The sequence below is a fragment of the Lampetra planeri genome, chromosome 7 (genome assembly GCF_965212315.1).
Source record: "Lampetra planeri chromosome 7, kcLamPlan1.2.h2, whole genome shotgun sequence".
In the NCBI taxonomy this organism is placed as follows: domain Eukaryota; kingdom Metazoa; phylum Chordata; class Hyperoartia; order Petromyzontiformes; family Petromyzontidae; genus Lampetra; species Lampetra planeri.
Window position 1 is genome coordinate 5,996,448 of NC_136113.1, and position 27,956 is coordinate 6,024,403.

Below are 27,956 nucleotides of genomic sequence, written 5' to 3' on the forward strand. Positions count from 1 at the left end.
AGATATGAAGCCATCACTTTCACAATATTCAATCACCTGTTGAGATTAAAGTAAGCGGACCATGACAAATCAATGGGTCATCTATACACGGATCACACTGTATATCATTATTGCATAAAGATGGGATCTCAAAACAAGGTAATCCTAGCAACTGATTGAAAAACGTATTTTTTCGCTTCTCGTTAATAAAGTATTTTGACTGCCTCACGTATGTTGAGAACATTTTTCCTGGCCAGGTGCAGAGATATGTTATTGTGTGTCTTCATCTGGCTGAAGCAGTCCCATCTGGTCACATGATCATTATGTTGCAGGCGTGGATCTTAACCACTTCCCAGGATCTTGGTGGCACGCTGGTTGGCATCGTCGATGCGTGCCTTGTTCGAGTCCGCCTACAAGCACAATCAGACAGTTCTCATTAACAAGGAGCTGCCATATGCTAAGGATGGCCTTTTAAAGAATTAGCAATCACATTAAAGTGTCTTTGAACATTGCAGGATCCCGAGAGATAGCGGCTTGGAGACACATTCATTCATTAGTGGATTGACGATGGCTGCTGCTGATGATAAAATACTTTTCAAACATACCTCATGCAACCCAAATGGTATCTTAATGGAATTATCTTATTCTTAATTTTAGAACTTTCGTGACTGCAGGAATTATTATTTGGTTCTTTCGGTTAAGTCACGTCTAAAGATAAAATAATAAATTAAATTAAATAATAGAATACGACGTTTCGATTGCAACACAAGCAATCATCATCAGGTATAATGAAATAGCGACATAATATCTAACCAGAAAACTATAGACAGACATATTAGCAGACAGATATCACAAGATACATACATAGCGAGAGCAACACAGGTGACAGAGAGGGGTGATCGTCTCTGTGGGGTGGCCTTAAATAGACAGAGGGGGGGCGGAGGCAGAGAGAGGGAGGGGGGTTAGAAAAAATTAGCATATCAATGAGTGGTCCAAAAGAAAACGTGGTGCTGCGAGTACGATGGCACAGCAAGCAAGCCTGAAAATCAGGAGAAAGACACACTAAAATTAAATAACCTAGTAAAATATCGAAATGTAATGTAATACAACACAGAGGGTCGGTCAACACACAATTAACGCATAGCCTGGTTGATTACGTATTTCAAAGATTGCTAAGTTAGAATTTAAGTGTGAACATTCTAAAGAGGACACAGGCAGATAAAACAAGTCGCCAGAGAGAGAGAGAAAAAAGATAAGCTTAAAACTTCCCCGTAGAAGTGGTTCAATCTTAATTTTAGAACTTTCGTGACTGCAGGAATTATTATTTGGTTCTTTCGGTTAAGTCACGTCTAAAGATAAAATAATAAATTAAATTAAATAATAGAATACGACGTTTCGATTGCAACACAAGCAATCATCATCAGGTATAATGAAATAGCGACATAATATCTAACCAGAAAACTATAGACAGACATATTAGCAGACAGATATCACAAGATACATACATAGCGAGAGCAACACAGGTGACAGAGAGGGGTGATCGTCTCTGTGGGGTGGCCTTAAATAGACAGAGGGGGGGCGGAGGCAGAGAGAGGGAGGGGGGTTAGAAAAAATTAGCATATCAATGAGTGGTCCAAAAGAAAACGTGGTGCTGCGAGTACGATGGCACAGCAAGCAAGCCTGAAAATCAGGAGAAAGACACACTAAAATTAAATAACCTAGTAAAATATCGAAATGTAATGTAATACAACACAGAGGGTCGGTCAACACACAATTAACGCATAGCCTGGTTGATTACGTATTTCAAAGATTGCTAAGTTAGAATTTAAGTGTGAACATTCTAAAGAGGACACAGGCAGATAAAACAAGTCGCCAGAGAGAGAGAGAAAAAAGATAAGCTTAAAACTTCCCCGTAGAAGTGGTTCAATCTTAATTTTAGAACTTTCGTGACTGCAGGAATTATTATTTGGTTCTTTCGGTTAAGTCACGTCTAAAGATAAAATAATAAATTAAATTAAATAATAGAATACGACGTTTCGATTGCAACACAAGCAATCATCATCAGGTATAATGAAATAGCGACATAATATCTAACCAGAAAACTATAGACAGACATATTAGCAGACAGATATCACAAGATACATACATAGCGAGAGCAACACAGGTGACAGAGAGGGGTGATCGTCTCTGTGGGGTGGCCTTAAATAGACAGAGGGGGGGCGGAGGCAGAGAGAGGGAGGGGGGTTAGAAAAAATTAGCATATCAATGAGTGGTCCAAAAGAAAACGTGGTGCTGCGAGTACGATGGCACAGCAAGCAAGCCTGAAAATCAGGAGAAAGACACACTAAAATTAAATAACCTAGTAAAATATCGAAATGTAATGTAATACAACACAGAGGGTCGGTCAACACACAATTAACGCATAGCCTGGTTGATTACGTATTTCAAAGATTGCTAAGTTAGAATTTAAGTGTGAACATTCTAAAGAGGACACAGGCAGATAAAACAAGTCGCCAGAGAGAGAGAGAAAAAAGATAAGCTTAAAACTTCCCCGTAGAAGTGGTTCAATCTTAATTTTAGAACTTTCGTGACTGCAGGAATTATTATTTGGTTCTTTCGGTTAAGTCACGTCTAAAGATAAAATAATAAATTAAATTAAATAATAGAATACGACGTTTCGATTGCAACACAAGCAATCATCATCAGGTATAATGAAATAGCGACATAATATCTAACCAGAAAACTATAGACAGACATATTAGCAGACAGATATCACAAGATACATACATAGCGAGAGCAACACAGGTGACAGAGAGGGGTGATCGTCTCTGTGGGGTGGCCTTAAATAGACAGAGGGGGGGCGGAGGCAGAGAGAGGGAGGGGGGTTAGAAAAAATTAGCATATCAATGAGTGGTCCAAAAGAAAACGTGGTGCTGCGAGTACGATGGCACAGCAAGCAAGCCTGAAAATCAGGAGAAAGACACACTAAAATTAAATAACCTAGTAAAATATCGAAATGTAATGTAATACAACACAGAGGGTCGGTCAACACACAATTAACGCATAGCCTGGTTGATTACGTATTTCAAAGATTGCTAAGTTAGAATTTAAGTGTGAACATTCTAAAGAGGACACAGGCAGATAAAACAAGTCGCCAGAGAGAGAGAGAAAAAAGATAAGCTTAAAACTTCCCCGTAGAAGTGGTTCAATCTTAATTTTAGAACTTTCGTGACTGCAGGAATTATTATTTGGTTCTTTCGGTTAAGTCACGTCTAAAGATAAAATAATAAATTAAATTAAATAATAGAATACGACGTTTCGATTGCAACACAAGCAATCATCATCAGGTATAATGAAATAGCGACATAATATCTAACCAGAAAACTATAGACAGACATATTAGCAGACAGATATCACAAGATACATACATAGCGAGAGCAACACAGGTGACAGAGAGGGGTGATCGTCTCTGTGGGGTGGCCTTAAATAGACAGAGGGGGGGCGGAGGCAGAGAGAGGGAGGGGGGTTAGAAAAAATTAGCATATCAATGAGTGGTCCAAAAGAAAACGTGGTGCTGCGAGTACGATGGCACAGCAAGCAAGCCTGAAAATCAGGAGAAAGACACACTAAAATTAAATAACCTAGTAAAATATCGAAATGTAATGTAATACAACACAGAGGGTCGGTCAACACACAATTAACGCATAGCCTGGTTGATTACGTATTTCAAAGATTGCTAAGTTAGAATTTAAGTGTGAACATTCTAAAGAGGACACAGGCAGATAAAACAAGTCGCCAGAGAGAGAGAGAAAAAAGATAAGCTTAAAACTTCCCCGTAGAAGTGGTTCAATCTTAATTTTAGAACTTTCGTGACTGCAGGAATTATTATTTGGTTCTTTCGGTTAAGTCACGTCTAAAGATAAAATAATAAATTAAATTAAATAATAGAATACGACGTTTCGATTGCAACACAAGCAATCATCATCAGGTATAATGAAATAGCGACATAATATCTAACCAGAAAACTATAGACAGACATATTAGCAGACAGATATCACAAGATACATACATAGCGAGAGCAACACAGGTGACAGAGAGGGGTGATCGTCTCTGTGGGGTGGCCTTAAATAGACAGAGGGGGGGCGGAGGCAGAGAGAGGGAGGGGGGTTAGAAAAAATTAGCATATCAATGAGTGGTCCAAAAGAAAACGTGGTGCTGCGAGTACGATGGCACAGCAAGCAAGCCTGAAAATCAGGAGAAAGACACACTAAAATTAAATAACCTAGTAAAATATCGAAATGTAATGTAATACAACACAGAGGGTCGGTCAACACACAATTAACGCATAGCCTGGTTGATTACGTATTTCAAAGATTGCTAAGTTAGAATTTAAGTGTGAACATTCTAAAGAGGACACAGGCAGATAAAACAAGTCGCCAGAGAGAGAGAGAAAAAAGATAAGCTTAAAACTTCCCCGTAGAAGTGGTTCAATCTTAATTTTAGAACTTTCGTGACTGCAGGAATTATTATTTGGTTCTTTCGGTTAAGTCACGTCTAAAGATAAAATAATAAATTAAATTAAATAATAGAATACGACGTTTCGATTGCAACACAAGCAATCATCATCAGGTATAATGAAATAGCGACATAATATCTAACCAGAAAACTATAGACAGACATATTAGCAGACAGATATCACAAGATACATACATAGCGAGAGCAACACAGGTGACAGAGAGGGGTGATCGTCTCTGTGGGGTGGCCTTAAATAGACGTGACTTAACCGAAAGAACCAAATAATAATTCCTGCAGTCACGAAAGTTCTAAAATTAAGATTGAACCACTTCTACGGGGAAGTTTTAAGCTTATCTTTTTTCTCTCTCTCTCTGGCGACTTGTTTTATCTGCCTGTGTCCTCTTTAGAATGTTCACACTTAAATTCTAACTTAGCAATCTTTGAAATACGTAATCAACCAGGCTATGCGTTAATTGTGTGTTGACCGACCCTCTGTGTTGTATTACATTACATTTCGATATTTTACTAGGTTATTTAATTTTAGTGTGTCTTTCTCCTGATTTTCAGGCTTGCTTGCTGTGCCATCGTACTCGCAGCACCACGTTTTCTTTTGGACCACTCATTGATATGCTAATTTTTTCTAACCCCCCTCCCTCTCTCTGCCTCCGCCCCCCCTCTGTCTATTTAAGGCCACCCCACAGAGACGATCACCCCTCTCTGTCACCTGTGTTGCTCTCGCTATGTATGTATCTTGTGATATCTGTCTGCTAATATGTCTGTCTATAGTTTTCTGGTTAGATATTATGTCGCTATTTCATTATACCTGATGATGATTGCTTGTGTTGCAATCGAAACGTCGTATTCTATTATTTAATTTAATTTATTATTTTATCTTTAGACGTGACTTAACCAAAAGAACCAAATAATAATTCCTGCAGTCACGAAAGTTCTAAAATTAAGATTGAACCACTTCTACGGGGAAGTTTTAAGCTTATCTTTTTTCTCTCTCTCTCTGGCGACTTGTTTTATCTGCCTGTGTCCTCTTTAGAATGTTCACACTTAAATTCTAACTTAGCAATCTTTGAAATACGTAATCAACCAGGCTATGCGTTAATTGTGTGTTGACCGACCCTCTGTGTTGTATTACATTACATTTCGATATTTTACTAGGTTATTTAATTTTAGTGTGTCTTTCTCCTGATTTTCAGGCTTGCTTGCTGTGCCATCGTACTCGCAGCACCACGTTTTCTTTTGGACCACTCATTGATATGCTAATTTTTTCTAACCCCCCTCCCTCTCTCTGCCTCCGCCCCCCCTCTGTCTATTTAAGGCCACCCCACAGAGACGATCACCCCTCTCTGTCACCTGTGTTGCTCTCGCTATGTATGTATCTTGTGATATCTGTCTGCTAATATGTCTGTCTATAGTTTTCTGGTTAGATATTATGTCGCTATTTCATTATACCTGATGATGATTGCTTGTGTTGCAATCGAAACGTCGTATTCTATTATTTAATTTAATTTATTATTTTATCTTTAGACGTGACTTAACCGAAAGAACCAAATAATAATTCCTGCAGTCACGAAAGTTCTAAAATTAAGATTGAACCACTTCTACGGGGAAGTTTTAAGCTTATCTTTTTTCTCTCTCTCTCTGGCGACTTGTTTTATCTGCCTGTGTCCTCTTTAGAATGTTCACACTTAAATTCTAACTTAGCAATCTTTGAAATACGTAATCAACCAGGCTATGCGTTAATTGTGTGTTGACCGACCCTCTGTGTTGTATTACATTACATTTCGATATTTTACTAGGTTATTTAATTTTAGTGTGTCTTTCTCCTGATTTTCAGGCTTGCTTGCTGTGCCATCGTACTCGCAGCACCACGTTTTCTTTTGGACCACTCATTGATATGCTAATTTTTTCTAACCCCCCTCCCTCTCTCTGCCTCCGCCCCCCCTCTGTCTATTTAAGGCCACCCCACAGAGACGATCACCCCTCTCTGTCACCTGTGTTGCTCTCGCTATGTATGTATCTTGTGATATCTGTCTGCTAATATGTCTGTCTATAGTTTTCTGGTTAGATATTATGTCGCTATTTCATTATACCTGATGATGATTGCTTGTGTTGCAATCGAAACGTCGTATTCTATTATTTAATTTAATTTATTATTTTATCTTTAGACGTGACTTAACCGAAAGAACCAAATAAGAATTATCTTATTGTTAAACAAGAACCAATTTTTTTTTTGAATATTTCATTTTCATATGAGTTTTGTAATACCATTTCAATTTGCTTTACACGTGTCCTGCATTACTTTGAGACCCAAATATCCACTCATAAAAGTCTCAACGGGCCCTCACCTCACCGAAATTAAGATGAAAGAATTCCCGAAAAAATAGAAAAATAAGATATTAGTCGTCAAAGGTGTGAGTTTAAATTAACATACAGAATAAATTAACAAGTCAGGCTTGCGTACCAACAAAAAGTATTCCCAGCAGATGGCAATGTTATCATTAAATGACTACATTGCATGACACTTCGAGCTGGACCAGCAATAAAACAAAATCACAAGGAGATAAACGCATCTTCATTTTGGTTGCTGAGTAACAGTCACGAGGTGCTCGCACCTGAGTTCAATTTATCCAACATCAGTGATGACTGTATGAAAACGTTTTGGACCTCCCCTCGGTCGACTCAGCATTAAATGAGTACCTGGTGTGATATCTAAACATCCGCACTGGGATGACAAAGGGGGTCAGGCATTGTGCTGGACACACCACCCCTTGTGCAGTGTGCCGGCCTTCATAGGTGCACGCTGACATCATATACCCCAACAATCTATGTAGGCTACACGGGTGGGAAATCTATCCTTGTCGATTACACTGGTCAACACACTTTTTCTGGCATAAGGTTTTCCAACGGTTTTAAGGCAATTTTGGGGTGCATCAGTTTTTGTCTATCACATCAGGTTTTTGAGATATGAAATATTGCATTTTCAATAAAAACTGCAGAAGAAAAATATTAAATAAATGTGAATATCTACAGAAAATGATATTATAAACACACTATCCTAAAAACACAGCACCATATTTTAACACTAAAGCAGTCACTGACTCGCAACAACTTGCATTCATAAGTGACAGAGTTAATTTCGGGTAAAATCAATGAAAATGGGGTATGCCGATAGCATAAAAATGAGATGTTATAGAGCAAATCTGAGATCAGATTTGGAATCAGCACCCTGAAATTAGTCTAAAACAGCTGCAAAAGTCCAGGCCAGAAAAAAATGATTTTTTTGTTGACCAGTGTTACCTTCTCCATGATGCGGCCGAGCTGCCGGTTCTGCGTGTCGATCTCGTTGCCCATGTCCATGGCCATGTGGCGCAGGTTGCCGATCATGCCGCTCACTTGCTCAAGGTTCTCCTCCATGTCGTTCTCCCGCGCGTCGTTTGTCACCCTGTGTTGGGACATTGACGTTGCGTGGGGGAGAGACGGTGGAGGAGGAGAATATACAATATGAGAAAAAAGGCGAGAAGGGACGTGGAGGCAGGGGGACGGGGGGACAGGGGCAAGCAGTGGGATGTGGGCATAAATTGTAGGAGTCAATATGAAAAATGTTCTTATTCGTGTGTTATTTACGATACCGGTGTTGTGATTTAATTCATAAAAACAACATAAGTAAAAAAAGCTAGGATAGGAAAATTAAGCAAATAACACAGCAATATTGACTCATTTACAGTCACCTTCAGAGCTGCCAATGAATCATTGTTAAAATAAAGAAAGAAACTAACTTATATTTAATGGTACCGAAGAAAATAACTTTTAAAACTTTCCAAAATCATTGTCTTAGATTCAGAATTTAGAACTTCACACACCACCGACATATTCCTGTTAAACATGACTATGCCAAATGCAAAACATGGTTTAAGTTTTCCAGAACATATATAGAATCCATACTCTTTGATTCTTTCGGTAAAGTCACATAGATAGAGAATTAATAGATCACGACGTTTCGATCGCAACACAAGCAACCGTCTTCAGGTGAGAGAGAGAAAGCTACTGAAACAAGGTCTTATATAGGCCTGAGATGGGTGGGATGATAGAAAGAATCCTGAATGAGAAGTGTTTCTAGGTCATTTGCAGACCATTCACTTTAAGATGTTTTTTGTTCATGTTTTTGTTTTTTGTTTGTTGCGGTTGCACCCGATTCAAGAGCCGAATGGCTCACAGGGCTATACCTAATAAATGAACTTGAACTTGTGTTATGTCGTGTTGCAAAAGTGCCCCTATGTGTATTCTAGCACCTGTTATAAGGTGACGACTGGATCGTGAACAACTTGCATCAAGAGGGCCACCTGACCTGCGTATGAAGCCACCACTGCAGGCCATCTGCTCCCGCTCGTCCATGACGTGTGCTGGCTGGTTGGACACAACTCCATCCTGGTTGTTCCCCCATGCCTTCTTGTAGGCATCACCTGCCTCAAAGTTCTTCAGTCTGTCTCATGGTGGGGGCAGTGACGCAAAGGGCGTGAGACAGCTGAACAGAGATGAGCCGGCTGCAAAATTCTGCTGCGACTGCGAATTGTAGAATTGCACTTGGCAAGTGCAACCCGGTAAATATTGTGTTTGCATTATTGAACCGTCATTTATTGGTGTTTTATGTATTTCGAGTCTGTTACGTGTGCAACCATTAAGCTGCCCAGACTATAACGATCATAATTTTGCGTGTGTTTTAATTTGGTATTGATGTACTACCATACAGCGAGCCACTTAATCACAAAGGGAAAGTGCTGACAAATAACAAGAATATAATTAAACCTGCCATTAGATTTTATAGCTCATGGTGAAAACATTGTCAATGACTTCAAACCATCACTGGCTATTGTATACATCCTCAATAACAGAATAGCCGTGTTCAAAATCCTATATTTATCCATAACTAATTCATTTAAAGTACAGGAAAATGTAATAGATCCATTACAGATGGCACATTTTTTAGCTTACATCTTTTGATCCTCTCAGTTGCATTATTTGCAGATCAACATTACACTGCATGACTGTCGATCCCTAGCCCAAACAAGTAGATGAAAATGTTATATTTTAAAGTTCTACACCAAGCAGAACCAAACAAAACCAAATATGTCCAAATGGCTTCATAATGTATAGAAAATCTCTGTTTTTCTCAGTAAAATAGCAAAAAGCAACACAATGTCACACTGACACACGTACCTGTTTTCATAAACACTACGTATTTTGTATTGAAGGTAGGACATACGCATTGAATTATAAACTATTCTACTAATTCATCCGAAATACTGCAAACTGCTGACAAGTGTTAACTCAAATAATGTACTGCCCAGGACATGTTGTATTGAGGGTTTCGTAAACGAAAACGTTTTGTAAAGTGGGCGACAAATGAGTAACATTGTAATTAATTGACTGGTAATGCTTGGCAGTGGTGTTGTGACGAACGCTGCAAAAAGGGGAGCTTTAATCTCCCATGAGCCTCCGATATGCTTAAATGCCAGATTGAGCCGATGGGACACAGAAATCACCATGCAATCGGTGTGTCCCCCCCCATCACACCAAGCCTCTGGCTCAAATAATTGCCCAATTGTCTGGTATAGATGACGAGTAAGTGACTGTAAGTGACCTCAAATAGAGGATTCTGAAAGTTGAATTCACACAGAACCGAAAAACACCCTTTTTACAACACCGATGATACTCGCGGGACATCGGACACAATGGACAGCATTGCAAGGGTGTGAACAGCAGTGTGCAATTTCTGTGGAGGGAATTTCCTTTAATTAAGCGCTCACACATGGTTGAAAAAACCATGCTAACTACTAAGGGAATAACAAAGATGATGACATTAGCATATTCAGCAAACTGGCACGCCCATACACGAGGAATGCAGTGATCGAGTTGGTGCAACTGCAAGCTGCAGTTAAGAACCAAAGTTGTGATGCTGATACAATTTGAAGTGAAGCATAACTGATTTGTTTTCATTGCTAAAATTATGTTTATATGTGTAGACATGTAGTTACGGATTGCAGACACAAATTGAAATAACGAAAACCTCTGTCTACTGCTATATAAACATCATGCATGACAGATTATTAATTTTTGGAACCACGTTGGGAAAAAATGCAGTTCTGCAAGTACATTTCCAAATTAGTACCAAACTAAAATATGTTTCACTTCAAATAAGAATGACAGTTCTGAAAGCAGGATCAAAAGAATACACGGCAAACGTGGAAATGAAGTGAGGGACTATACATACGTCAATGCAGTATACAAGTCAGAGATGAATATTAAGTAATTTAAAACAGGCTGCGGGTTAGCCCAGCATGCCCTTACTTGCAGACAAGACGATTTAAAAAGGCAACTTCAGTGGCAACCGATATCGTCTTTCCATGCATGAAGAGCAAATGAGACGGTTGTTCATGATGGTATTCATACTTTGTGGAGGCAATGGCCTTCCCAACAAACTTGAAGAATTGTAGGACATACGTTGTGCATATTAATAGCAAGGACATTGCATTAAAATGCAAAACAAATACGCTGATATTAACAAATCACCATTTGTAATCATTAATAATGTTCAACAAAGTAGAGAGGGGTCTATAGAGAAGCACACATGTCTAACCGAGCTCAACATTAAACTGTGCCTTGGCGATGTCAGCAGTTATTTTGTGGGTTTAATGACACTACAAAAATCTGATCTTATTGTTTTTTTATTGTCCAGAAATGCCAATATTGTGATAATATTCACAAGAGGATATTTTTGTAACAACTGGTGAATGTTAAATCCAAGCATTCCACAGAAGCGTTGTCATACATGTCAACTAATTTGATAACATTATAGGCTGCACAACACACGGACATAAAACATTATTAGATTTTGACCTATTTGACCGATTTACTGATTTTGTTGACAGCTGTCAGAGTCATGCATCATGCACTGCGCACTGGAATGGAAAGGTTTCCAGAATAAAAGATAAAACGTAACATGTATGACAAACCACGTGTGTAGCATCATGGATAATGACCGTGTATTGCCACATCATGCTTTTAAGCTTGAGGGTAGAGCAACTCTATGCTAATGTATACCCACATTATCATGCAAATATATTTCTCTTTACAGACCAGCATGGCCAGGCATGCCAAGACATGTCTGGGGGCATGGTAAGAACCTATAAAGCAGATACGGAACTAGGCTCATCTAGTTTATGGTCTAAATAACAAATCACGCCTGCTCAGACCTACTTATCACAAGGGCATAGGGCACACAGGCCGCAGCAATTTCCTATACTCGACAAGTTTTTTTCTGCCTCCTTCATATCCTGATTGATCCCATCCATGCCTTGCTCGGTATGCTCCAATTGTTCTTACATAGAATGGTTGAATGAGTGCAGGTGGGAAATTGAGGGGACAGGGTGGAGAGGGGAAAAGAAAAGACCAAAACACAAGAACAGACTTAGAGCATGCCAAAGACAGAGCACGGGATGAGCGTGACACACAATTATGCACAGAGGCCCTCAGACGACGTGGGCCAGTACCTACTTTTCACACGGACACGCGCACAGGCCACAGCATTTCCCTAAATCTGTTAAGTTTTTCTCGGCCTCCTTCATATCCTTGTTGATCTGGTCCATGCCTTCCTCAATCTTGTCAAGCTGTTCTGTTAGAGAAATAAGCAGGAACTCTTTAAATTTCGTTCAAGCTGGGCAAATATTACGATATTAAACGAATAGAAATTTGTTCTTGCCAACTGTGTGTACAAATACGTGTACAGTACTGTACAACTAAAATTGAATTTAAAGGACCGTATTGGCAATAAAGTAAAAGCACAAGTTGAGAATATTTTAATATGTACGCTTTCGCGACGAATATCATCCATAATACAGGTTTTTGGGTTAGATCGCGTAAATATATAAATGTGCCGTTAAACACGCCACCACCCGACACATCCAATTAGTAAGGTTTGTCACGGAACGGAACATGCCAATATTTTTTACTAGTACAGCACACCGGGGTGTCAGATTGTCAACGTTGTGGCTTTGCTCTCCAACACACCGGTATGTTGTACTTGTAACGAATTGGCATGCTCTGTTTATGTGACCAAACTTACTAATTGGCTGTGTCGGGTGGTGGAGGGTTTAATGACACATTTATACATTTACGCGATATAATCCAAGAAAACTTTTTCATGGTTGAAAATATTTCGGAAATGTAATCATTTCTGAAAACAACTGCCTGGCAAAAAAAAAGAAACCACAATGAAATAATAATGTGTTCAGCAATTGCCTTTGTTGAAGGCAGCAACAAGTCGTGATGTAATTTGTTTTCTTTTAACCTACGTGACTTTACCGAAAAAACCAAAGAGTATAGATCCTTGCAGTCACGAAAACTTCAAATCTCGAATTAAGTGTGTTATTATTACGTTCAATAATTCCGTACTTCAAAAGCGTCTTGACCAATATAGCTATTTTAGAATACCTCCTATAAGGAAGCATACCTGTGCCATGTATGATTTCTGGTCAAAATAGTTGGACTAGGTATTATGTCAACTGAATCGTATATATATATAACTCTCTCAAGATATATAAAGTATAACATGTCAATTGGGTTTGAAGTTTTCGTGACTGCAGGGATCCAGACTCTTTGGTTATTTCGGTAAAGTCACGTAGGTATAAAATAAATAAAATCACGACGTTTCGATTGCAACACAAGCAATCATCATCAGGTGGGAAAACCACAGCAAGAACATTTTTTGCTGAAAAATGTTCAGCCTCCCACTTCCAGCCCCGCTCACTTTCCCCCGTCCCTCTCCAAGCGTCCACGCAACGCTCCCCTCCCCCTACCCCCTCCTTTGCCCCTCCCCCCTCTCTTACCTATGTAGGGGTGTTAGAGAGAGAGCCGTTATGCATGGCAGCTTATGGGAAACAAACACAGTGGGCGGGGCTATGTGAGTGCACGGGGGGGGGGTGCTCTCAACGACGTCCGCACCAGGCAGCCCGGGGCCCCACCCCTCAGCGGGGGTTGAGTATAAAGGGGGATGTGTCAGAGGGCTCGGGGCAGAATGTTAAAGCTAAACCAGTGAAGACCGAAGATCGTCTAGCTAGAGCCCTGGACTCCCCTGGGACGCCGCCCTTGTCAGGGCCGCGCAGGACCGAGCCAGCGGCGTGGTCCCGAGAACCAGAGCTAGTGCTCTGGGACTTAGCCCGACTTACCAGTGTCGGGCCAAACAGCCTCCCCTAGCCCGTTAGTGGAGGACTAGGCGGTAGGTCAGAGATAGCTAGCAGTGTATTCCCAGCTAGCCGGGTGAGGGGGCCGATACCCCCTCCAGTATTGTATGTCCGCGGTTGTGACAACTGTTGCGGAATAAATACGTGTGCCTCAACCCCGGGTGTCCAAGAGTCCTCAACGGTATTACACCTATATAACCTCTTACCACGGCATCTCTCTCCCACTTCAGCAAAACATTTTCTTGCTGTGGTTTTCCCACCTGATGATGATTGATTGTGTTGCAATCGAAATATCGTGATTACATTTATTTTATTTTATACCTACGTGACTTTACCGAAAGAACCAAAGAGTATGTCAATTGGCTTATGTAACGTTCTCACATTACGTCATCTTCCCTACCTCTGTATCAGGTGTGAATCACGGATTCTCTAAATATATGTCAATAACATGATTGCATCTTCAGAACACACGCATTGTGAACATATGGCATATCTAACCGAGGTAAACTTTTGGACCAGATAACATAAACATTCCATTTTTATTTAAAACAATATTGACGGTTTCGCTGTGTCCAGAGTTCAATCAGATGACTCACAACACACTGCACGCTCGCCTTTCAAACAATTAAACTTATTTTGTAAAAATGACACCTGGTCTCCTGGACTCTTACTGAGGTGTCTTGGCACCATGCTCAATGCGCAGCGTCTTACCTCCTTGCTCATCCAGCATTACCAGTGTCCTTATGCCAGCTTCTTTGCTCTAATTCAAAAGGAACACAAGGGACAGAAGCTTAGGGAATAAATGAAAATGATTCATAATGGGTTTTTTTAATTAAAAACAACTTCTGTATTGCCACATGCGGCCCGGATGAAATGTCGCGCGTTCCGTATGTTTAAACCCCCAACGTCACTCCCAGCTTGGAAAGTGAGATCTATTGGTTTGTCTCAGGAAAACTGGGTCACCACCTCCATGAATCCCCTTTATTTCTCTCGAGTGAAACAAATTATCGCCATGGCATTACCACTTGAGCTTTAAGGCAAGCTGAGATGTCCGACTGTGAGATCTTTATTGGAAGTTGTAATCTGTGAATGCTCCTTTCAACGCTGCCTCGATGACCAGTCTCCGGAAATTAGCTTCCAAATGTACCAGCTCTATGGACACCGTGAGCATTCAGTAAAGTGCAGGCTGAGTGAAGATTCAGAATGATGTAATCATTCATTCGATTAGAACCAAATATAAAATAAATAAATGCTATACTGTTGTAATTCCAATGATTTTAAAGTAAGTATGAATGTTAGAAGAACTGTATTGTTATATATACATATAACATTTACTCCACAGTGTAAGGTGGCAAACAACTGCCATTACACCCTCTTAAATTATTTCTGGAAATGTAATTAGTTGCAAAGCATAACAAATTAAGGGCTTCACCCTTATTTAAAAAATCATTAGCTGTAAAAATTATATTTTCATATTAAATGCAAATATTCACCTACAGTCACATTGCATTACTTCAAGAATTACCTGTCATTAATCTTTAAAAATCTTTTCTATCATAAAACCCACAAATGTATCTGTCACGGTTTCCTTGTTGTACGGTTTTAAACTTTGGTATATGTCATATACAATTTACGTGGAGTAAATGTTCCTGCCTTAAGAAAAAATTAGATACAGTTCCACAAAAGGAGGATGTTTGCTGTGTTGAAGAATAAATGCTGGCTCACCTCATCCACCAGCTGTAACATTCGACGAGTACTTTCCAGTGACTGCAATACAGAAAACCCAACGTGCAGATCGTATAATAGGCACACACTTCACAACACAGTGACGTCGTTATCGAGTGTGCAGGCAGTGCAACTGCACCGGGACCCAAGGGCCAGGGGGGAGCAGGCACCCCATTACGAAGAAGTGGGGGAAGAATTCGACAGTGGGTCCCATATTTAATTCCTTGCACCAGCGCTCATGCGGACCACGCTACACCACTGGCACAACACACAGACTGGGCACACAGAACACCACGCAGACTGAACATACGCGACACAAACACTGAACAAAGAACATAAGCACAGCAGCAGAAACAAATGTGAGTGTGGTTCATGCCATATTTAAGGTTCGTCGTCATCCATGGTTTATCCACTGCTCAATAAAGGCCTCCCCATCTCACATAAGGTCCCGTGACTGCTCCGACATGACGATGAAGCTTGACACCGATAAGGACCTAAGGTGCTCTCCTGGATTGGGGCCCCATCATCAGTGAGATACTGAGTGAGAGGCAAGACAAAATGAAATATCTTCATCGAACCCACACTGACCAACTCCCCATGACCGACACGCCTAGACATCATGTTGCACAACAGAATACCAGCTTGTAGCAAAACACATAGCACAGACATAAAATTCCACACACACCACAATCAGCACGAATTGCACCAAAAAAACATTCAACCATTATGTGTGACTGTCTTTCAATGTGCAATACATTTGTCCCAGCTATGTTCCAATGTTAACGCCACACTCATAATGAGCACAACAAAACTAAATATCATACCGCCCACACATTTTAAATATCACGCAGCAGATGTAATCTAAATGTCATAGGGCCAATTCTGTATAGATCACAGGGCTTTCCCAGTGTGAATGCTACAACATGTACCTTCTTCTTACCTATAAACGTCATTCTTTATCTGTGTGTCCGTCTGTCTGTCCGCCTGTCTCTGTGTGGATGCAACTTGCGAAGGATTTGGCTCGCGAACCGTGGGGTTTATGTTAAAAAAAAGTAGCCGGGTACCACGCCGTAAGCCCCGTGGTGAGCCAGCGCTATTCCGTTTTCCCACCCGTCAACTTTAAAGTAATTAAATTAGCAATGTAGTGATATTCCGCATTATTAAATTATTTCCTCGAGCCGCTACAGCTGCCTGGTGGAGGGTGGGGGGGGATTTCTCCTTCGCGTTCAAAATCCAGCAAAAAAATACACGCAGCGCTCTTCCTATCCGATATTAGGAAGCTACTGGAGCTGTGCACTTATAGATCATCTGGATTGAAAATTCACTTCTTTAAAACTGATTTGAGTCACGTTTGTCGTCCTTCCTCCGCATCTCCGATTAGCCGCGGTTGGCTACATACGGTGCGAAGGAAGTTCAACGTACATACAGACATAGCAGCTCTTGAAATATTTTGCTTTTTTTTATTACAGAATTCGTAAAAGATGTCCCTTCTTGTTATTTTGGTTGCCGGCCGCTGGGACAGGACCCCTCACCTACTATACCGTCTGAAGGAAGAGAACCCGCAGCGCTGACTCAACGGGCAATTATACAGGGTGGTCCAAATGTATTGTGACCACCCCCCAAATAATTGACCCCTCACATTTTTTTCTCCATTTGCGTAATAATTTCTGTTTTAAATAAACCTTACTTTTATTTTTGTTGACGTTAGACGATTAAATGGGACGGGGGAGGGGTGGGGTCACAAGACATCCGGACCAAGCGTAGAATACGACTTCTGGACACCCCGGGTGTTGTCGAATCACCACACGGAGACCAGATTCTGATTCAGGGCTGCTCGCCGTTTATTCACTCCTCTTCCTCCACTCCACTCGCACTCCGTCTCTCTCTCCACACTTCCACCCGTGGCAGGCACTCGCTAGCCCCTGTCCATTTCTCCTTCCTGGCTTCCTCTCTCCCGAGGCTACCCCTCACGTCTCCCCCTTTTCCCCACTCCACCCTGAACGTCTCCACCCCACTCGCCTCACTCCCTCTCCTCTTCTCTCTCGGTCCCCTTTCTTCTATCCCTTTTTTCTAGGGCTTCTCCCTTTCCGCCCCTCTTTCTGTGCTCGCCCCCTCCTTGGGTCCTCACGGTACTCCTCGACACAAGCACCGAAGCGTGCATCGCATGCACCGGGGGGAAAACATGCCGAAGTAGTTCACGAACAAAGGAGGCCATCGTGGCCAATGCTGTTGACACTACCGCACCCTGCCATCACTTCCTTCCTTCTGCTAGATCCTACAACCCTTACGCGAAGTCGGCACACGTCCTCCCAAAATTTCACTTGTAAAGGAAATTCCACTTGGTAGAATAGGGAACGCATCTTTTTGGCCCTCCCACTATTAATCAGGAATTTTAAAACAAATCCTCTTTACTTTAAACAGTGAGAGGTATGCATCAACGCATTTGACATTTTTTTCACCGCAAAAATAGCATCCGTTGTACAACAGTGGCATGTTTACAAACATCCTATTGATGTGTGTATGCGATTACCCACAATGCTCAGCGACAACACGACGAGTTGTTTTAAACCTGGACTCAGCTCTTTGATTTTGGCCTCAGACCTCCACGTACCAGAACTGAAGATGGCATTGAGAACACCGCAATGCCCTGGTTGTACATCGAGAGCCAATACGCCAGCACATTTCATTTGTTGGAGTAAACCACAAAACTAAACTACGTTTTATTTTACCGGATAAAGATCCACCGAGCTACTTGGTTCGTTTTCAGAAGAGACCTGGCCACAAACGCTCGCTCAAGCGAAGTGGCTTCTCGCGTGGCGATGTATAGCAGCAGCCAAATGCTTCTGAACGCGTAGTGTCGACTCTGAACGTATAAAGGGGGGGGGGGGGGGGGGGGAAAGACCAGGGCGATAAGCAAGTACGCACGCAGTTGGTAGACCCAACACGTTAACCCCCTTTTAATAAGATTTTTCGACCGTCAAAAAAATAGGTCAACATCATTTTACATATTCTTCATGTCTGCGGTTCTCTGTTCTTTTAGCACGCGCGTTCGTGTCAAAGACAAATTCACTGCTGTGGGTTGCCAGACCACAATCTGCACGATCCGCTTTGCAAACACGATTCGAGAGGGGGCTATGTAAAAAAAAAACGCCTCAAATACCTCTGCGGCAATAGAAGAGATAAGCTACACACGTATCAGGTATTGCCGTACTCACCGAATTTGCAGTCCGTTGCCAATTAACGGTGGCGAGATTTCAAATTCCTCGCCTGGTATACAAGAGGAAGTGGGTTCGATCCCAACGCTGACGCCTGCGTGGATTTTTCTCTGGGTCCTCCGGTTTTTTCCCCTCCACATTTTGCAACACGCGTTTCGAGTATTGGGCTTCAATAAATGTCCACTTAAGCCACTTCGTTGAGCCATCATTTGTGGCCAGGTCACTTATTTAAAAGAGTTGTGTGGCCCAGTGGGCCTTACCTGCTAAATACACATTTTGCTTTTTTAAATTTAACTGCTCGCAGGCTTCTCCATGTAGTATTATATGTCGAGACAACTCTGCACGATCCGTGTGGATTTTTTGGAGACACTCATGATCAATATCACTCGTCACTCATGTGAGCCGTAGTACTCACAGCACAGAACATAAACCGCTAAGGGGCCGTCCATAAATGACGTCACGCGATTTTGGACGATTTTTGACCCCCCCCCCCCTCGTCACACGGCGTCACAAAAAGTCAGACCCCCCCTCAAATATGACGTCACAAAGCTCTGTCCCCCCCCCCCCCCAAAAAAATATAAAACATGCTTCAAATCGATTTAAACTATTGTCATTGTAATGTGGCGCTGCACTCTGATGTTGTAGGAGAATAACATAGCATGCTGTATATGCTATTGTGTCTATAGCATGGTGCGTATGTTATTGTGCAGTTTTAATGAGGTTTTAGGAAAGGGCGGTCCTGCACAGATGCTTTATTTTCTGTCCGTCTGCTACAGCTGAGGTGTAAGGAATTCCAACAAGACCTACATCTCTGCTTTATTGACCTGCTCAAGGCCTATGATACCATCAGTAGGCCTGGCCTCTGGGTTGTTCTGCGTGCTTTCGGAGTCCCTCACCCTCTGCTCACGATCAAGTTCAAGTTCATTTATTAGGTATAGCTCTGTGAGCCATTCGGCTCTTGAATCGGGTGCAACCGCTACAAACAAAAAACAAAAACATGAACAAAAAACATCTTAAAGTGAATATTTGACTAAGTGCAAACAGAAAATCCAAGAAAACAGCAAAATATTGCAGAAAAAACACCGTACACCAACGTTGTGTGCAAAAATCCCAGTGGGATGCAAGTCAAACAACAACAACATTAAGGACCTTCATGATGGTGAGCGGGCCCGGGTAAAACTACGTGGCCGAGAGTCGAAGCCATTCCCTGTACACCTTGGGGTGCGACAGGGATGTCCTCTGGCTCCCACATTATTTTACATCTATTTTTACCACGTAGTTCGTGAAGCCTTCAATAGCTGCTACAGATACAATGGGAGGCTGATCGATGCCCGGGTGTGGTCATGGGATGGCTCCGGATTGCTAAACCATGTTATGTATGCCGATTATCTGGCAATTGCTGCTCACTCAGACGAGGAGTTGGAGGCGCTGCTGCTGAACCTGGAGCTTGCCACTAAGAGGTGGGACCTTGCCATCAGCCCCACCAAAACTAAGGACCTGCCTGGGTATTTTGTACCATCGGACACTCTACCCCCACAACTCCCAATTGCTGATGGGGCGGTTGTGGAGAGAGTGGAGAGTTGCCCATACCTGGTCAGTGTGCTCATGACCGGCTGTGGTTTGACAGCGGAGGTCTCATTCCTAATCAGTCGAGCGGCATTGTCTTTTCATCGGTTGTGTAACGCTGTGTGGAAGCTACCTGGTATGTCACTCCGCACGAAGCTACAGGTCTTCTCAGCCACAGTCATTCCCTGCCTTCTTTACGCTTGCAAAACGTGGACCCCCCTAATGGAACATCTTCGCCGGTTATAAACATTTAGGCTGGCCTTCCTACGATCCATCCTGGGTCTAACCAGGCTGGATTGTGTGAGGAGCTCACAAATCCTTTAAAGATGTAGACAAAGTCCCATCGGTGAGCTCCTCCGGCAGGCAAGGCTGCGTTGGCTGGGTCATGTAGCCCGCATGCCCAGCCACCGCATGCCTAAACAGCTTTTGTTCGGCCGGATCGTGGGGGCTAAACGGGCGCGGCACGGGCTACAGAAGAGATGGAGTGATGTGGTACAGGAGGATGTAGAGCTGAGTGGACTTGCTGATGACTGCTACCAGTGCTATCAAGATCGCCCTCTGTGGAGGAGGCTCGTGAAGGACGCTAATGGGCAGTGGAGGCAGTCGTCCTCCAACAACGGAGGGCGGAGGAGCGATGCTCACAACAACGAAGCAGAGCCCCGGGTGCCTAAAGCACAGCAAGTTGGCACAGTAGGGGGCACAGGTGGTGCATCAGCCAGTCGTCTCAGTCAGTCGACCTGTCGCATCTGGGTCTGCCCCGTCAACTCCTGCCAGCAGGCGTTCGACACTTCACGTGGCCTCAAGTTGCACATAGCCTGCTACAAGCGTCGTGGTGACGTCACCGCCACATAGTGGCGAATGGCGGTTGTTGTTGTTATATGGTATTGTGATATTTTTTTACACTTATCATTATTTTTCTATCTACGTGACTTTACCGAAAGACACAATTAATGTACATTAATAATGTTTGTGTGCAGACAACTAATTTTTCGATCCCATGCTTCTTTCGCTCAACTCATGTACACAGAAACCTGGTATTTTAATAATCACCTTGCTAATATTCACATATTTTCGTTTGTGTGCTCACAACTAATAATTTATTAATAACTTGCTCTGCGTTTATTTATATGTTATTGTGTCAAATCACGTTGATAGAAACCTATTTTAAAATAATCACCTGGCAAATATTACAATCATAATGTTTGTGTGCGGACAAATTACCGTATATTTCTATTCCTTGCTTCTTCCGCTAAACTCATGTACATTTAAAGTGTGTATAAGTCGACGTGTGTGTCTGTCTTTTTCGCCTGGGCAACGCCGGGTACTTACCGCTAGTTAAATATATGTATCACATGGCTGTCTTAATTTATAATAACTTACAGACGTTGTCAATCCACTGCTGGATAAAGCCTCGCCAGCCCCCTTGTCATATTGATCACGGGGGTTGTTTTCCCATGCTGATCAGTAATGCTGAGTTGGTTCATTGACATTTCGCTCCTGAACATATTGCCATACCCACGAATGGAATAGTCCGGGTTGGTGAATGAGGTCCAGGACCGGTTCAGATATCACTTTCCACTGATGTTAGCTGTGGCTGGGAATTGAACTGAACAAATTCATAGCACATTGCACTAACCATCGCACCACTGTTTCACTGGCAAACTTACCAGTGCTTGCAATGCAGTTTGCAGGTTTATACAAGACTACAAGCACTCGGTGTCAATGCCGCTGGACTCGCCCAGCACAAATATCATGTCACTCACAGTTGGGTAATGAAGGACAAAATTACGTAAATAACATAAATAGCATTGTGAATATCCCAGAGCCCGCTGGAGTATGATGTACACATCATTATGGCCTTGTGACTCAACTTGTGACAGGTTTCACTCAATGATTGATACTGTCATTTTCTCAAGCATGGAGCATAACTAATAATAACTCATCCCTGCAGGCACTCATATATATAACTCACATTTTAATAACATCTGTAAACATTGCTGCAATGTTAGCCTCAAATATTAAGTTACCATTCGGGCCTGGCTAAGAAAACACGTCTTAACAGACTTTTGGGGCAAGTGCTGTGAGAGAGGACCTGTGAAGGCCAGCAGGGTAGACGAGGGGGTGGGTGGCCAGCACAACGCCCATCCACCTTTGTCTCCCTAGTGGCGATGTTTACACACCGCACTAGGAACTCCCTTGAGACAGAGTCGACATAGGGGAGGCCCAGGACCAGTTCAGACAATGCGTCACTGGGGTTGGCCATGAGCGGGAATTGAACTTGGATCGCCAGGTTCGTAGCTCAGCGAGCTAACCACTACACCACCGCTCCCCACACGTATGTTTGCGTGTGAATAAATACATACGTACACATGCAGCTCTACTGTGTACAATGTGTATGTGTTTTCTACACATAAGGCCATTTTCCATTCGGCATTAAGCTGCAGCATACAAGGATAATTTTGAAGGTCAGGCTTACATTTTTCCATCCATTCTTCCAAAATCCATAATTCTATATTGGTCACAACAGCTCATTAAAATATGTTGAGTAATTTTTTTTCAATATAGCATGTAACTGTATAATATTTGCATTGTTTCAACATTACAATGTAAAATAAACATTATACTGTACTGGTAAGAACCTCCTGGTTACACCAGCCCACAGGGGATTATTGTGTCCGTCCGTCGTGCAGGGAGGGGCTGGGTGGGGAGGGAGGGGCTAGGTGGGGAGGGTGGGGAGGGAGGGGCTGGGTGGAGAGGGGAGGGTGGGGAGGGGCTGGGTGGGGAGGGGCTGGTCACCCCGTGGTGCCCTTATAAAACTCAACGTTTAACCTACTCACGCCGGCTTGTGCCCGCCCTCACAGTCGGGCATATTTGCGGAATACACCATGCCGCTGTTGATCCTGGCCATTGACCGAGCAACCCAACGTTCCTACCAGCTCCCTCCGCTGGAATGTGTTATACTACTAGCAGGAAGTTCTGGCGTTGCCCAGGTCTTAAAAATATTTAAAAACTACATCTTAAAAATCTAACAGCAGTTCGTACTGACTGTGGTGGTACATTCTATGGTGACAGCAGTGCATACTGTGGTGGTACCTGCTTTCACTGCAGCAATGCATACTGTGGTGGTACCTGCTATGATTACTGCAGTGCATACCGATTGTGGTGGTACCTGCTATGATTACAGCAGTGCATACTGTGGTGGTACCTGCTTTCACTGCAGCAATGCATACTGTGGTGGTACCTGCTATGATTACTGCAGTGCATACCGACTGTGGTGGTACCTGCTATGATTACAGCAGTGTATACTGACTGTGGTGGGACCTGCTATGAAAACAGCAGTGCATACCGACTGTGGTGGTACCTGCTATCACTACAGTAGTACATGTTGACTCTATAGCACTATTTATCGACTGTATAGCACAAAGTACTCACCTGACAGAGTGGCGTGGTGAGGCCTAGTCCCGTGCAGAGCCTCCGGCCTCGCCTAGATTGTCCAGCCGGCCGAGGTGGCACCTTGGCAGGCTTGGGCTGGGCTGCTACCCCTGACCCCCCCCCCACCCCCAGCCACGATCTCCCCGGCCGCTCTGCAGTAATATCTACGGCCTATAGTGGTAGCATCTAGTGACTGTATAGTAGTAATAACTGCACAATTTGGGGTGGGGGGACATTACTCAGTGAAGAATTTACCTGAGCATTTAGTGTATTTTTATAGCATGTTTAACGCGAAAGAAAATGTCCCCCTCACTCCCACCAGAGGCGTATGACTTGGTATGGGACGTTCCCCCCAGGAAAGGCTCATGAGTTGGTATGGTCGTGCACGCGTCATAAATAAAGAAATATAAGTGAAGCTCACCAAAATGGCACTAAATCGCTAATTTGACGGATGTGAAAAAGGAATAGCACTTGCTCATCGCGGGGCTTACGGCGTTGTACCTGGCTGTTGTTTTTTTACGTAAACCCCACCATTGGAGAGCGAAGAGCGCGACCACACACAAACCCACACACAAACCCACAAATCCCGCCACAATTTTTGACTTTTTTTATATATAGATAGTTTACTCATGCAAGTCTTCCGTGCTGCCTGATATAGTTGGGTTACCCTATAAATACTGAGCAGTCAATTGCATTGAAAATAGTCCACAGTCCCAGAGCGTGCTGCTCTCTCCGTGGACAAGTTTGACTTTCGCTGGCGAGAATATTTGACAAATCTTGCGAAATACACTCGTGTATTTTCTGAATATTCACGTTCTCTAAATATGTGTTGTGTATATATATTACTTTTGATTAATAAAGGAAAACAGCACTCATAAATCCCTTCTGGTCAAGACTGTAGATAGAACTAAGATTATGGCAGCTGTCTAATCTTGTAAATCTCCTCCCCTGTAATCCTGATAACCACAAACTATTTATGTTTGACACTCACATGTACCGGACGAACAATCATCTCCTCCAGCAGCGTGGTAATAGGGAGGTTAGGCAGGACAGCCCAACATAAGTAATCTCCTTGAAAAAACTACAACCACCGTGGATTGTATCTGCCATGGGAATATCTGTCACGTGAATAGCAACATCTACGTTAAGTTGGAGCTGTGCAATAATTACGGTTGCCACCTGGCCTCGTGTTTCTTTTACCTGGAACATTAGACGTTAAACGTCTCGGTGTTTATCAGTTACATACAGTAGGTCTCCCTGCTTCCCATGATAACTCACATTTATTTCTACCTCAGAAGCAGAAATTCTCGATATATTGTAAAGTTCCTGCATTTGAACTTGAAGTGTGAGATAGCTGTGTTTTTCCATGAGGTTGTGTCACACCAGACTACTGAGAGCCTTTAAGATCATTGGTTCAAGCCCTGACCTAAACAAGTGACAAAAGGAGGCTCACCTTATGGGTGAGAAAGGATTTCTCGTGTAAATGGAGATTGTCATCTCAGCATCATCATCAATGATTACACTCAATAATGATAAAATACTGCACTACAATGAAATCACCGTGCATGTGCCCGATCTCATCAGATCTCAGAAGTTAAGCAGGTCTGAGCCTGTTTGGTATTTGGATCGGAGACTGCCTGGGAGTACCAGATGTTGTAGGCTTGGGGTGGGACGTGGCCAGGAGATGGTATTGCAGCAATATATTAGTTTAACACGTAGGCTTTCACGATCTAACCCCAAAAAAAACTCTAGTATGGAGCAATGGATTATTTAACATATCTGTGCAGAGCAATGCTCGTTACACCCTCGGGAGATTTGTCAAAGTACTCTATTTTCAAAATCCTCTTAAATATAATTGGCCAAATATCCCTATTCAGGACCCTCCTGAAAAATAGTCTTAATTGTCAGTGAGGCTTTCCTGGAAAAATAAAAGGGCACTATTATTGTGATGTTATGAGTACTAGTGTTTCAAATCAGCTTCATAGTGTCGTGACATCGCTGGATGTCAACATGCTGGGTGCAGTGCCGGCCCAAGAGGGGCACGGCGTGCGATGTAGCGACATCGTGGATACCACAATGGTGTGGGTGTAGTACCGGCCCTAGAGGGGCCCCGTGACCGCTGAATATAATATCGCTAGATGGCACCGTGCTTTACATGCAGTGCCGACCCTAGAGGACAGGGTGTGTGGGTGTCGGCCGAAGGATGATGTTACGTGAGGCCATGGCGCTCTGGTTGACCCGGGAGGACACGTGACCAGTTAATTTGACAAAGGGGCCCCAAGAGGGGGCTATGGGTGGTCACGTGATTGGGACCCAGATCCTTCCCGAGGATTCTGGAAGGTGGACGTGGCCAAGGGCAGAGCCGGCCATGCTACAGAGAATATAAGCCGGGTCCTGAGAGGGACCAGGGTTGTTGTTCATCCTGGAAAAAAGCCCTTCATCTACGTTCTCCGTTCAACAAGTCTCCAACACGTGGACCTGGACCGAAGCTGTTGGTCCCGGTCCGTAGTAGCAGTTACGTTGTAACTAGTGTAGTTAGCCTGGTGGTCACCACCATTGGTTGTTATTCTGTTGAGGGGAAAGTTACCCCGTATGTTGGAACTGAATAAATGTGTTGCCTCCAAGTCTACGTCTGCGACTCAGTTAAACCCACTACAATAGTATAACATAACGCATTGAGAGTATAATGAGAGAAATAGAGCAACATTTTCATAATGTAAAAAGTAGCCCCTGTGTGTCGGAAAAGCAACTCCCTGACCAATGTTTTAAGATTATGACGACTGTGTATTATTTGTCTGCATATGTTATAATACTAATGTGAGTCCAGGACACTCCTTTTTATTTGCAAAACACTATCATATAGATCATGTATAACTTGGATCTCCCTTGAAACATAGACTTCTGGTTTAAATGGACTATTGCTGGTTATAAATAAATATAATCGATGTACCATATAACACAAAGTGGGAGCCCATATTATTTATTTTTAAGCTTTTCAAATCCCTCTATGATCGAGATGCTGAGCATTAATCGGGTAAAGCCTCTGATGCGTACTTCGTATGGATGTATTGTTAACTTCTTCCGCACCATATGTAGCCAACCGAGCTACTCGGAGGTGCGGGAGAAGGACGACTAAACACAAAAAGCAGATCTAAAAAAAGACGTTTTCAATCTAGATTTTAAAAGTACATAGCTCCAGTGGTTTTTTCGGAAGGAAGAGCGTTCCAGACGGCCGCAGAAGTCCATCTGAAAGCGTGCAATGCAGTGACCGTCTTTGTTCGATGGTTAGCCAAAATCCGCTGCAAGGATGACTGGAGTTTGCGTGATGGTTTATGCTCCTTGATAAGATCAGCAAGCTTTTGCGGTTCATTTGTGGCGAGCACTTTGTGTGTAATGAGTGTGACCTTAAAATGTATTACTTCGGCAGCCGGAAGCCAATGCAGCTCAGCAAGCACTGGACGGACACGGTCAGATCTTGCATTACCCGTCACGACACGTGCCAAAAAATGTTGTACATGCTGCAGCTTGGTAATGTTTTTGCCAGACGTCCCGTATAGTAGTGAGTTGCAATAATCAAGCCTTGTCGATACTATGTTACACGCTGCCGTGTTGGCTATGTCACAACTCAAAAGTGATCGAATGTGTTGTAGCACCTCAAAAAGTAATTGCACCTGTGCTTTTATACGGAAGGTATGTGCCATGCTCAGACAGATATGTTTCTATACATTCCACTGCAATAATAAAAGCAGCTTAAGGTCAGTAAAAGAACAAATTAAATATTTAGTTGTTTCGTAACCTTTAGAAACCAACACAACTCACAACAATTTAGCTTTTTCCCCCAAATCTAATATTTTGGCTATAAATGTTTTATCCCTTTAATAATGTTTGTATCGTAGTTCTGTAATGTCATCTTCCAGGGTCATTCTCTAATTGCTAGGTGTTAAAGCTGCAAATGGAAAGGCACTTGTCTCATGGCGTAACGCCAATATAATCGTTGGATATAAAGCAACTGGGAGAAAAGAACAGAGGGTTGTGACAACAGCATTCCACACGTAAAGTTGAGTCCCTCGTACGATGTGGCCATATGTGTCAACGTGTGTCCTTACGCACCTCGTCTGTGACCTGGTCCGCACGCTCCTGCATTTTCTCCAGCTCACTGCGCATGTCCACCGCATTCTCCATGGCGTCCATGGTGAATGACGCCTGTACTCTGGAGCACTTGCGAAGACGTCTGTCCTCTGGAACCCCTTGGGCGGCGATAGCAGTGACTTCG

At 42.7% G+C, this 27,956-nt stretch overlaps 1 protein-coding gene across 1 annotated transcript; it reads right to left on the reverse strand.

The window, feature by feature from the left end:
• On the reverse strand, positions 1–27,956 carry SNAP25 (synaptosome associated protein 25). Its single transcript, XM_078596107.1, has 7 exons — positions 27,794–27,956; positions 15,471–15,512; positions 14,457–14,505; positions 12,061–12,178; positions 8,855–8,989; positions 7,807–7,951; positions 1–389 (listed from the first exon to the last, which is right to left on the reverse strand). Exons 1-7 carry the CDS (start codon positions 27,872–27,874, stop codon positions 321–323), a joined length of 639 nt encoding a protein of 212 aa, XP_078452233.1. The 5' UTR covers positions 27,875–27,956; the 3' UTR covers positions 1–320.

Excerpts from the sequence above, each read along its gene's own strand:
- SNAP25 (XM_078596107.1), bottom strand. The coding sequence starts at position 27,874 with ATGGACGCCATGGAGAATGCGGTGGACATGCGCAGTGAGCTGGAGAAA. Across the intron at positions 14,506-15,470 it reads TGTTACAGCTGGTGGATGAG|AGCAAAGAAGCTGGCATAAG; the intron begins GTGAGCCAGCAT and ends CTTTTGAATTAG. Across the intron at positions 8,990-12,060 it reads TGCGCGTGTCCGTGTGAAAA|ACTGAAGAACTTTGAGGCAG; the intron begins GTAGGTACTGGC and ends ACCATGAGACAG.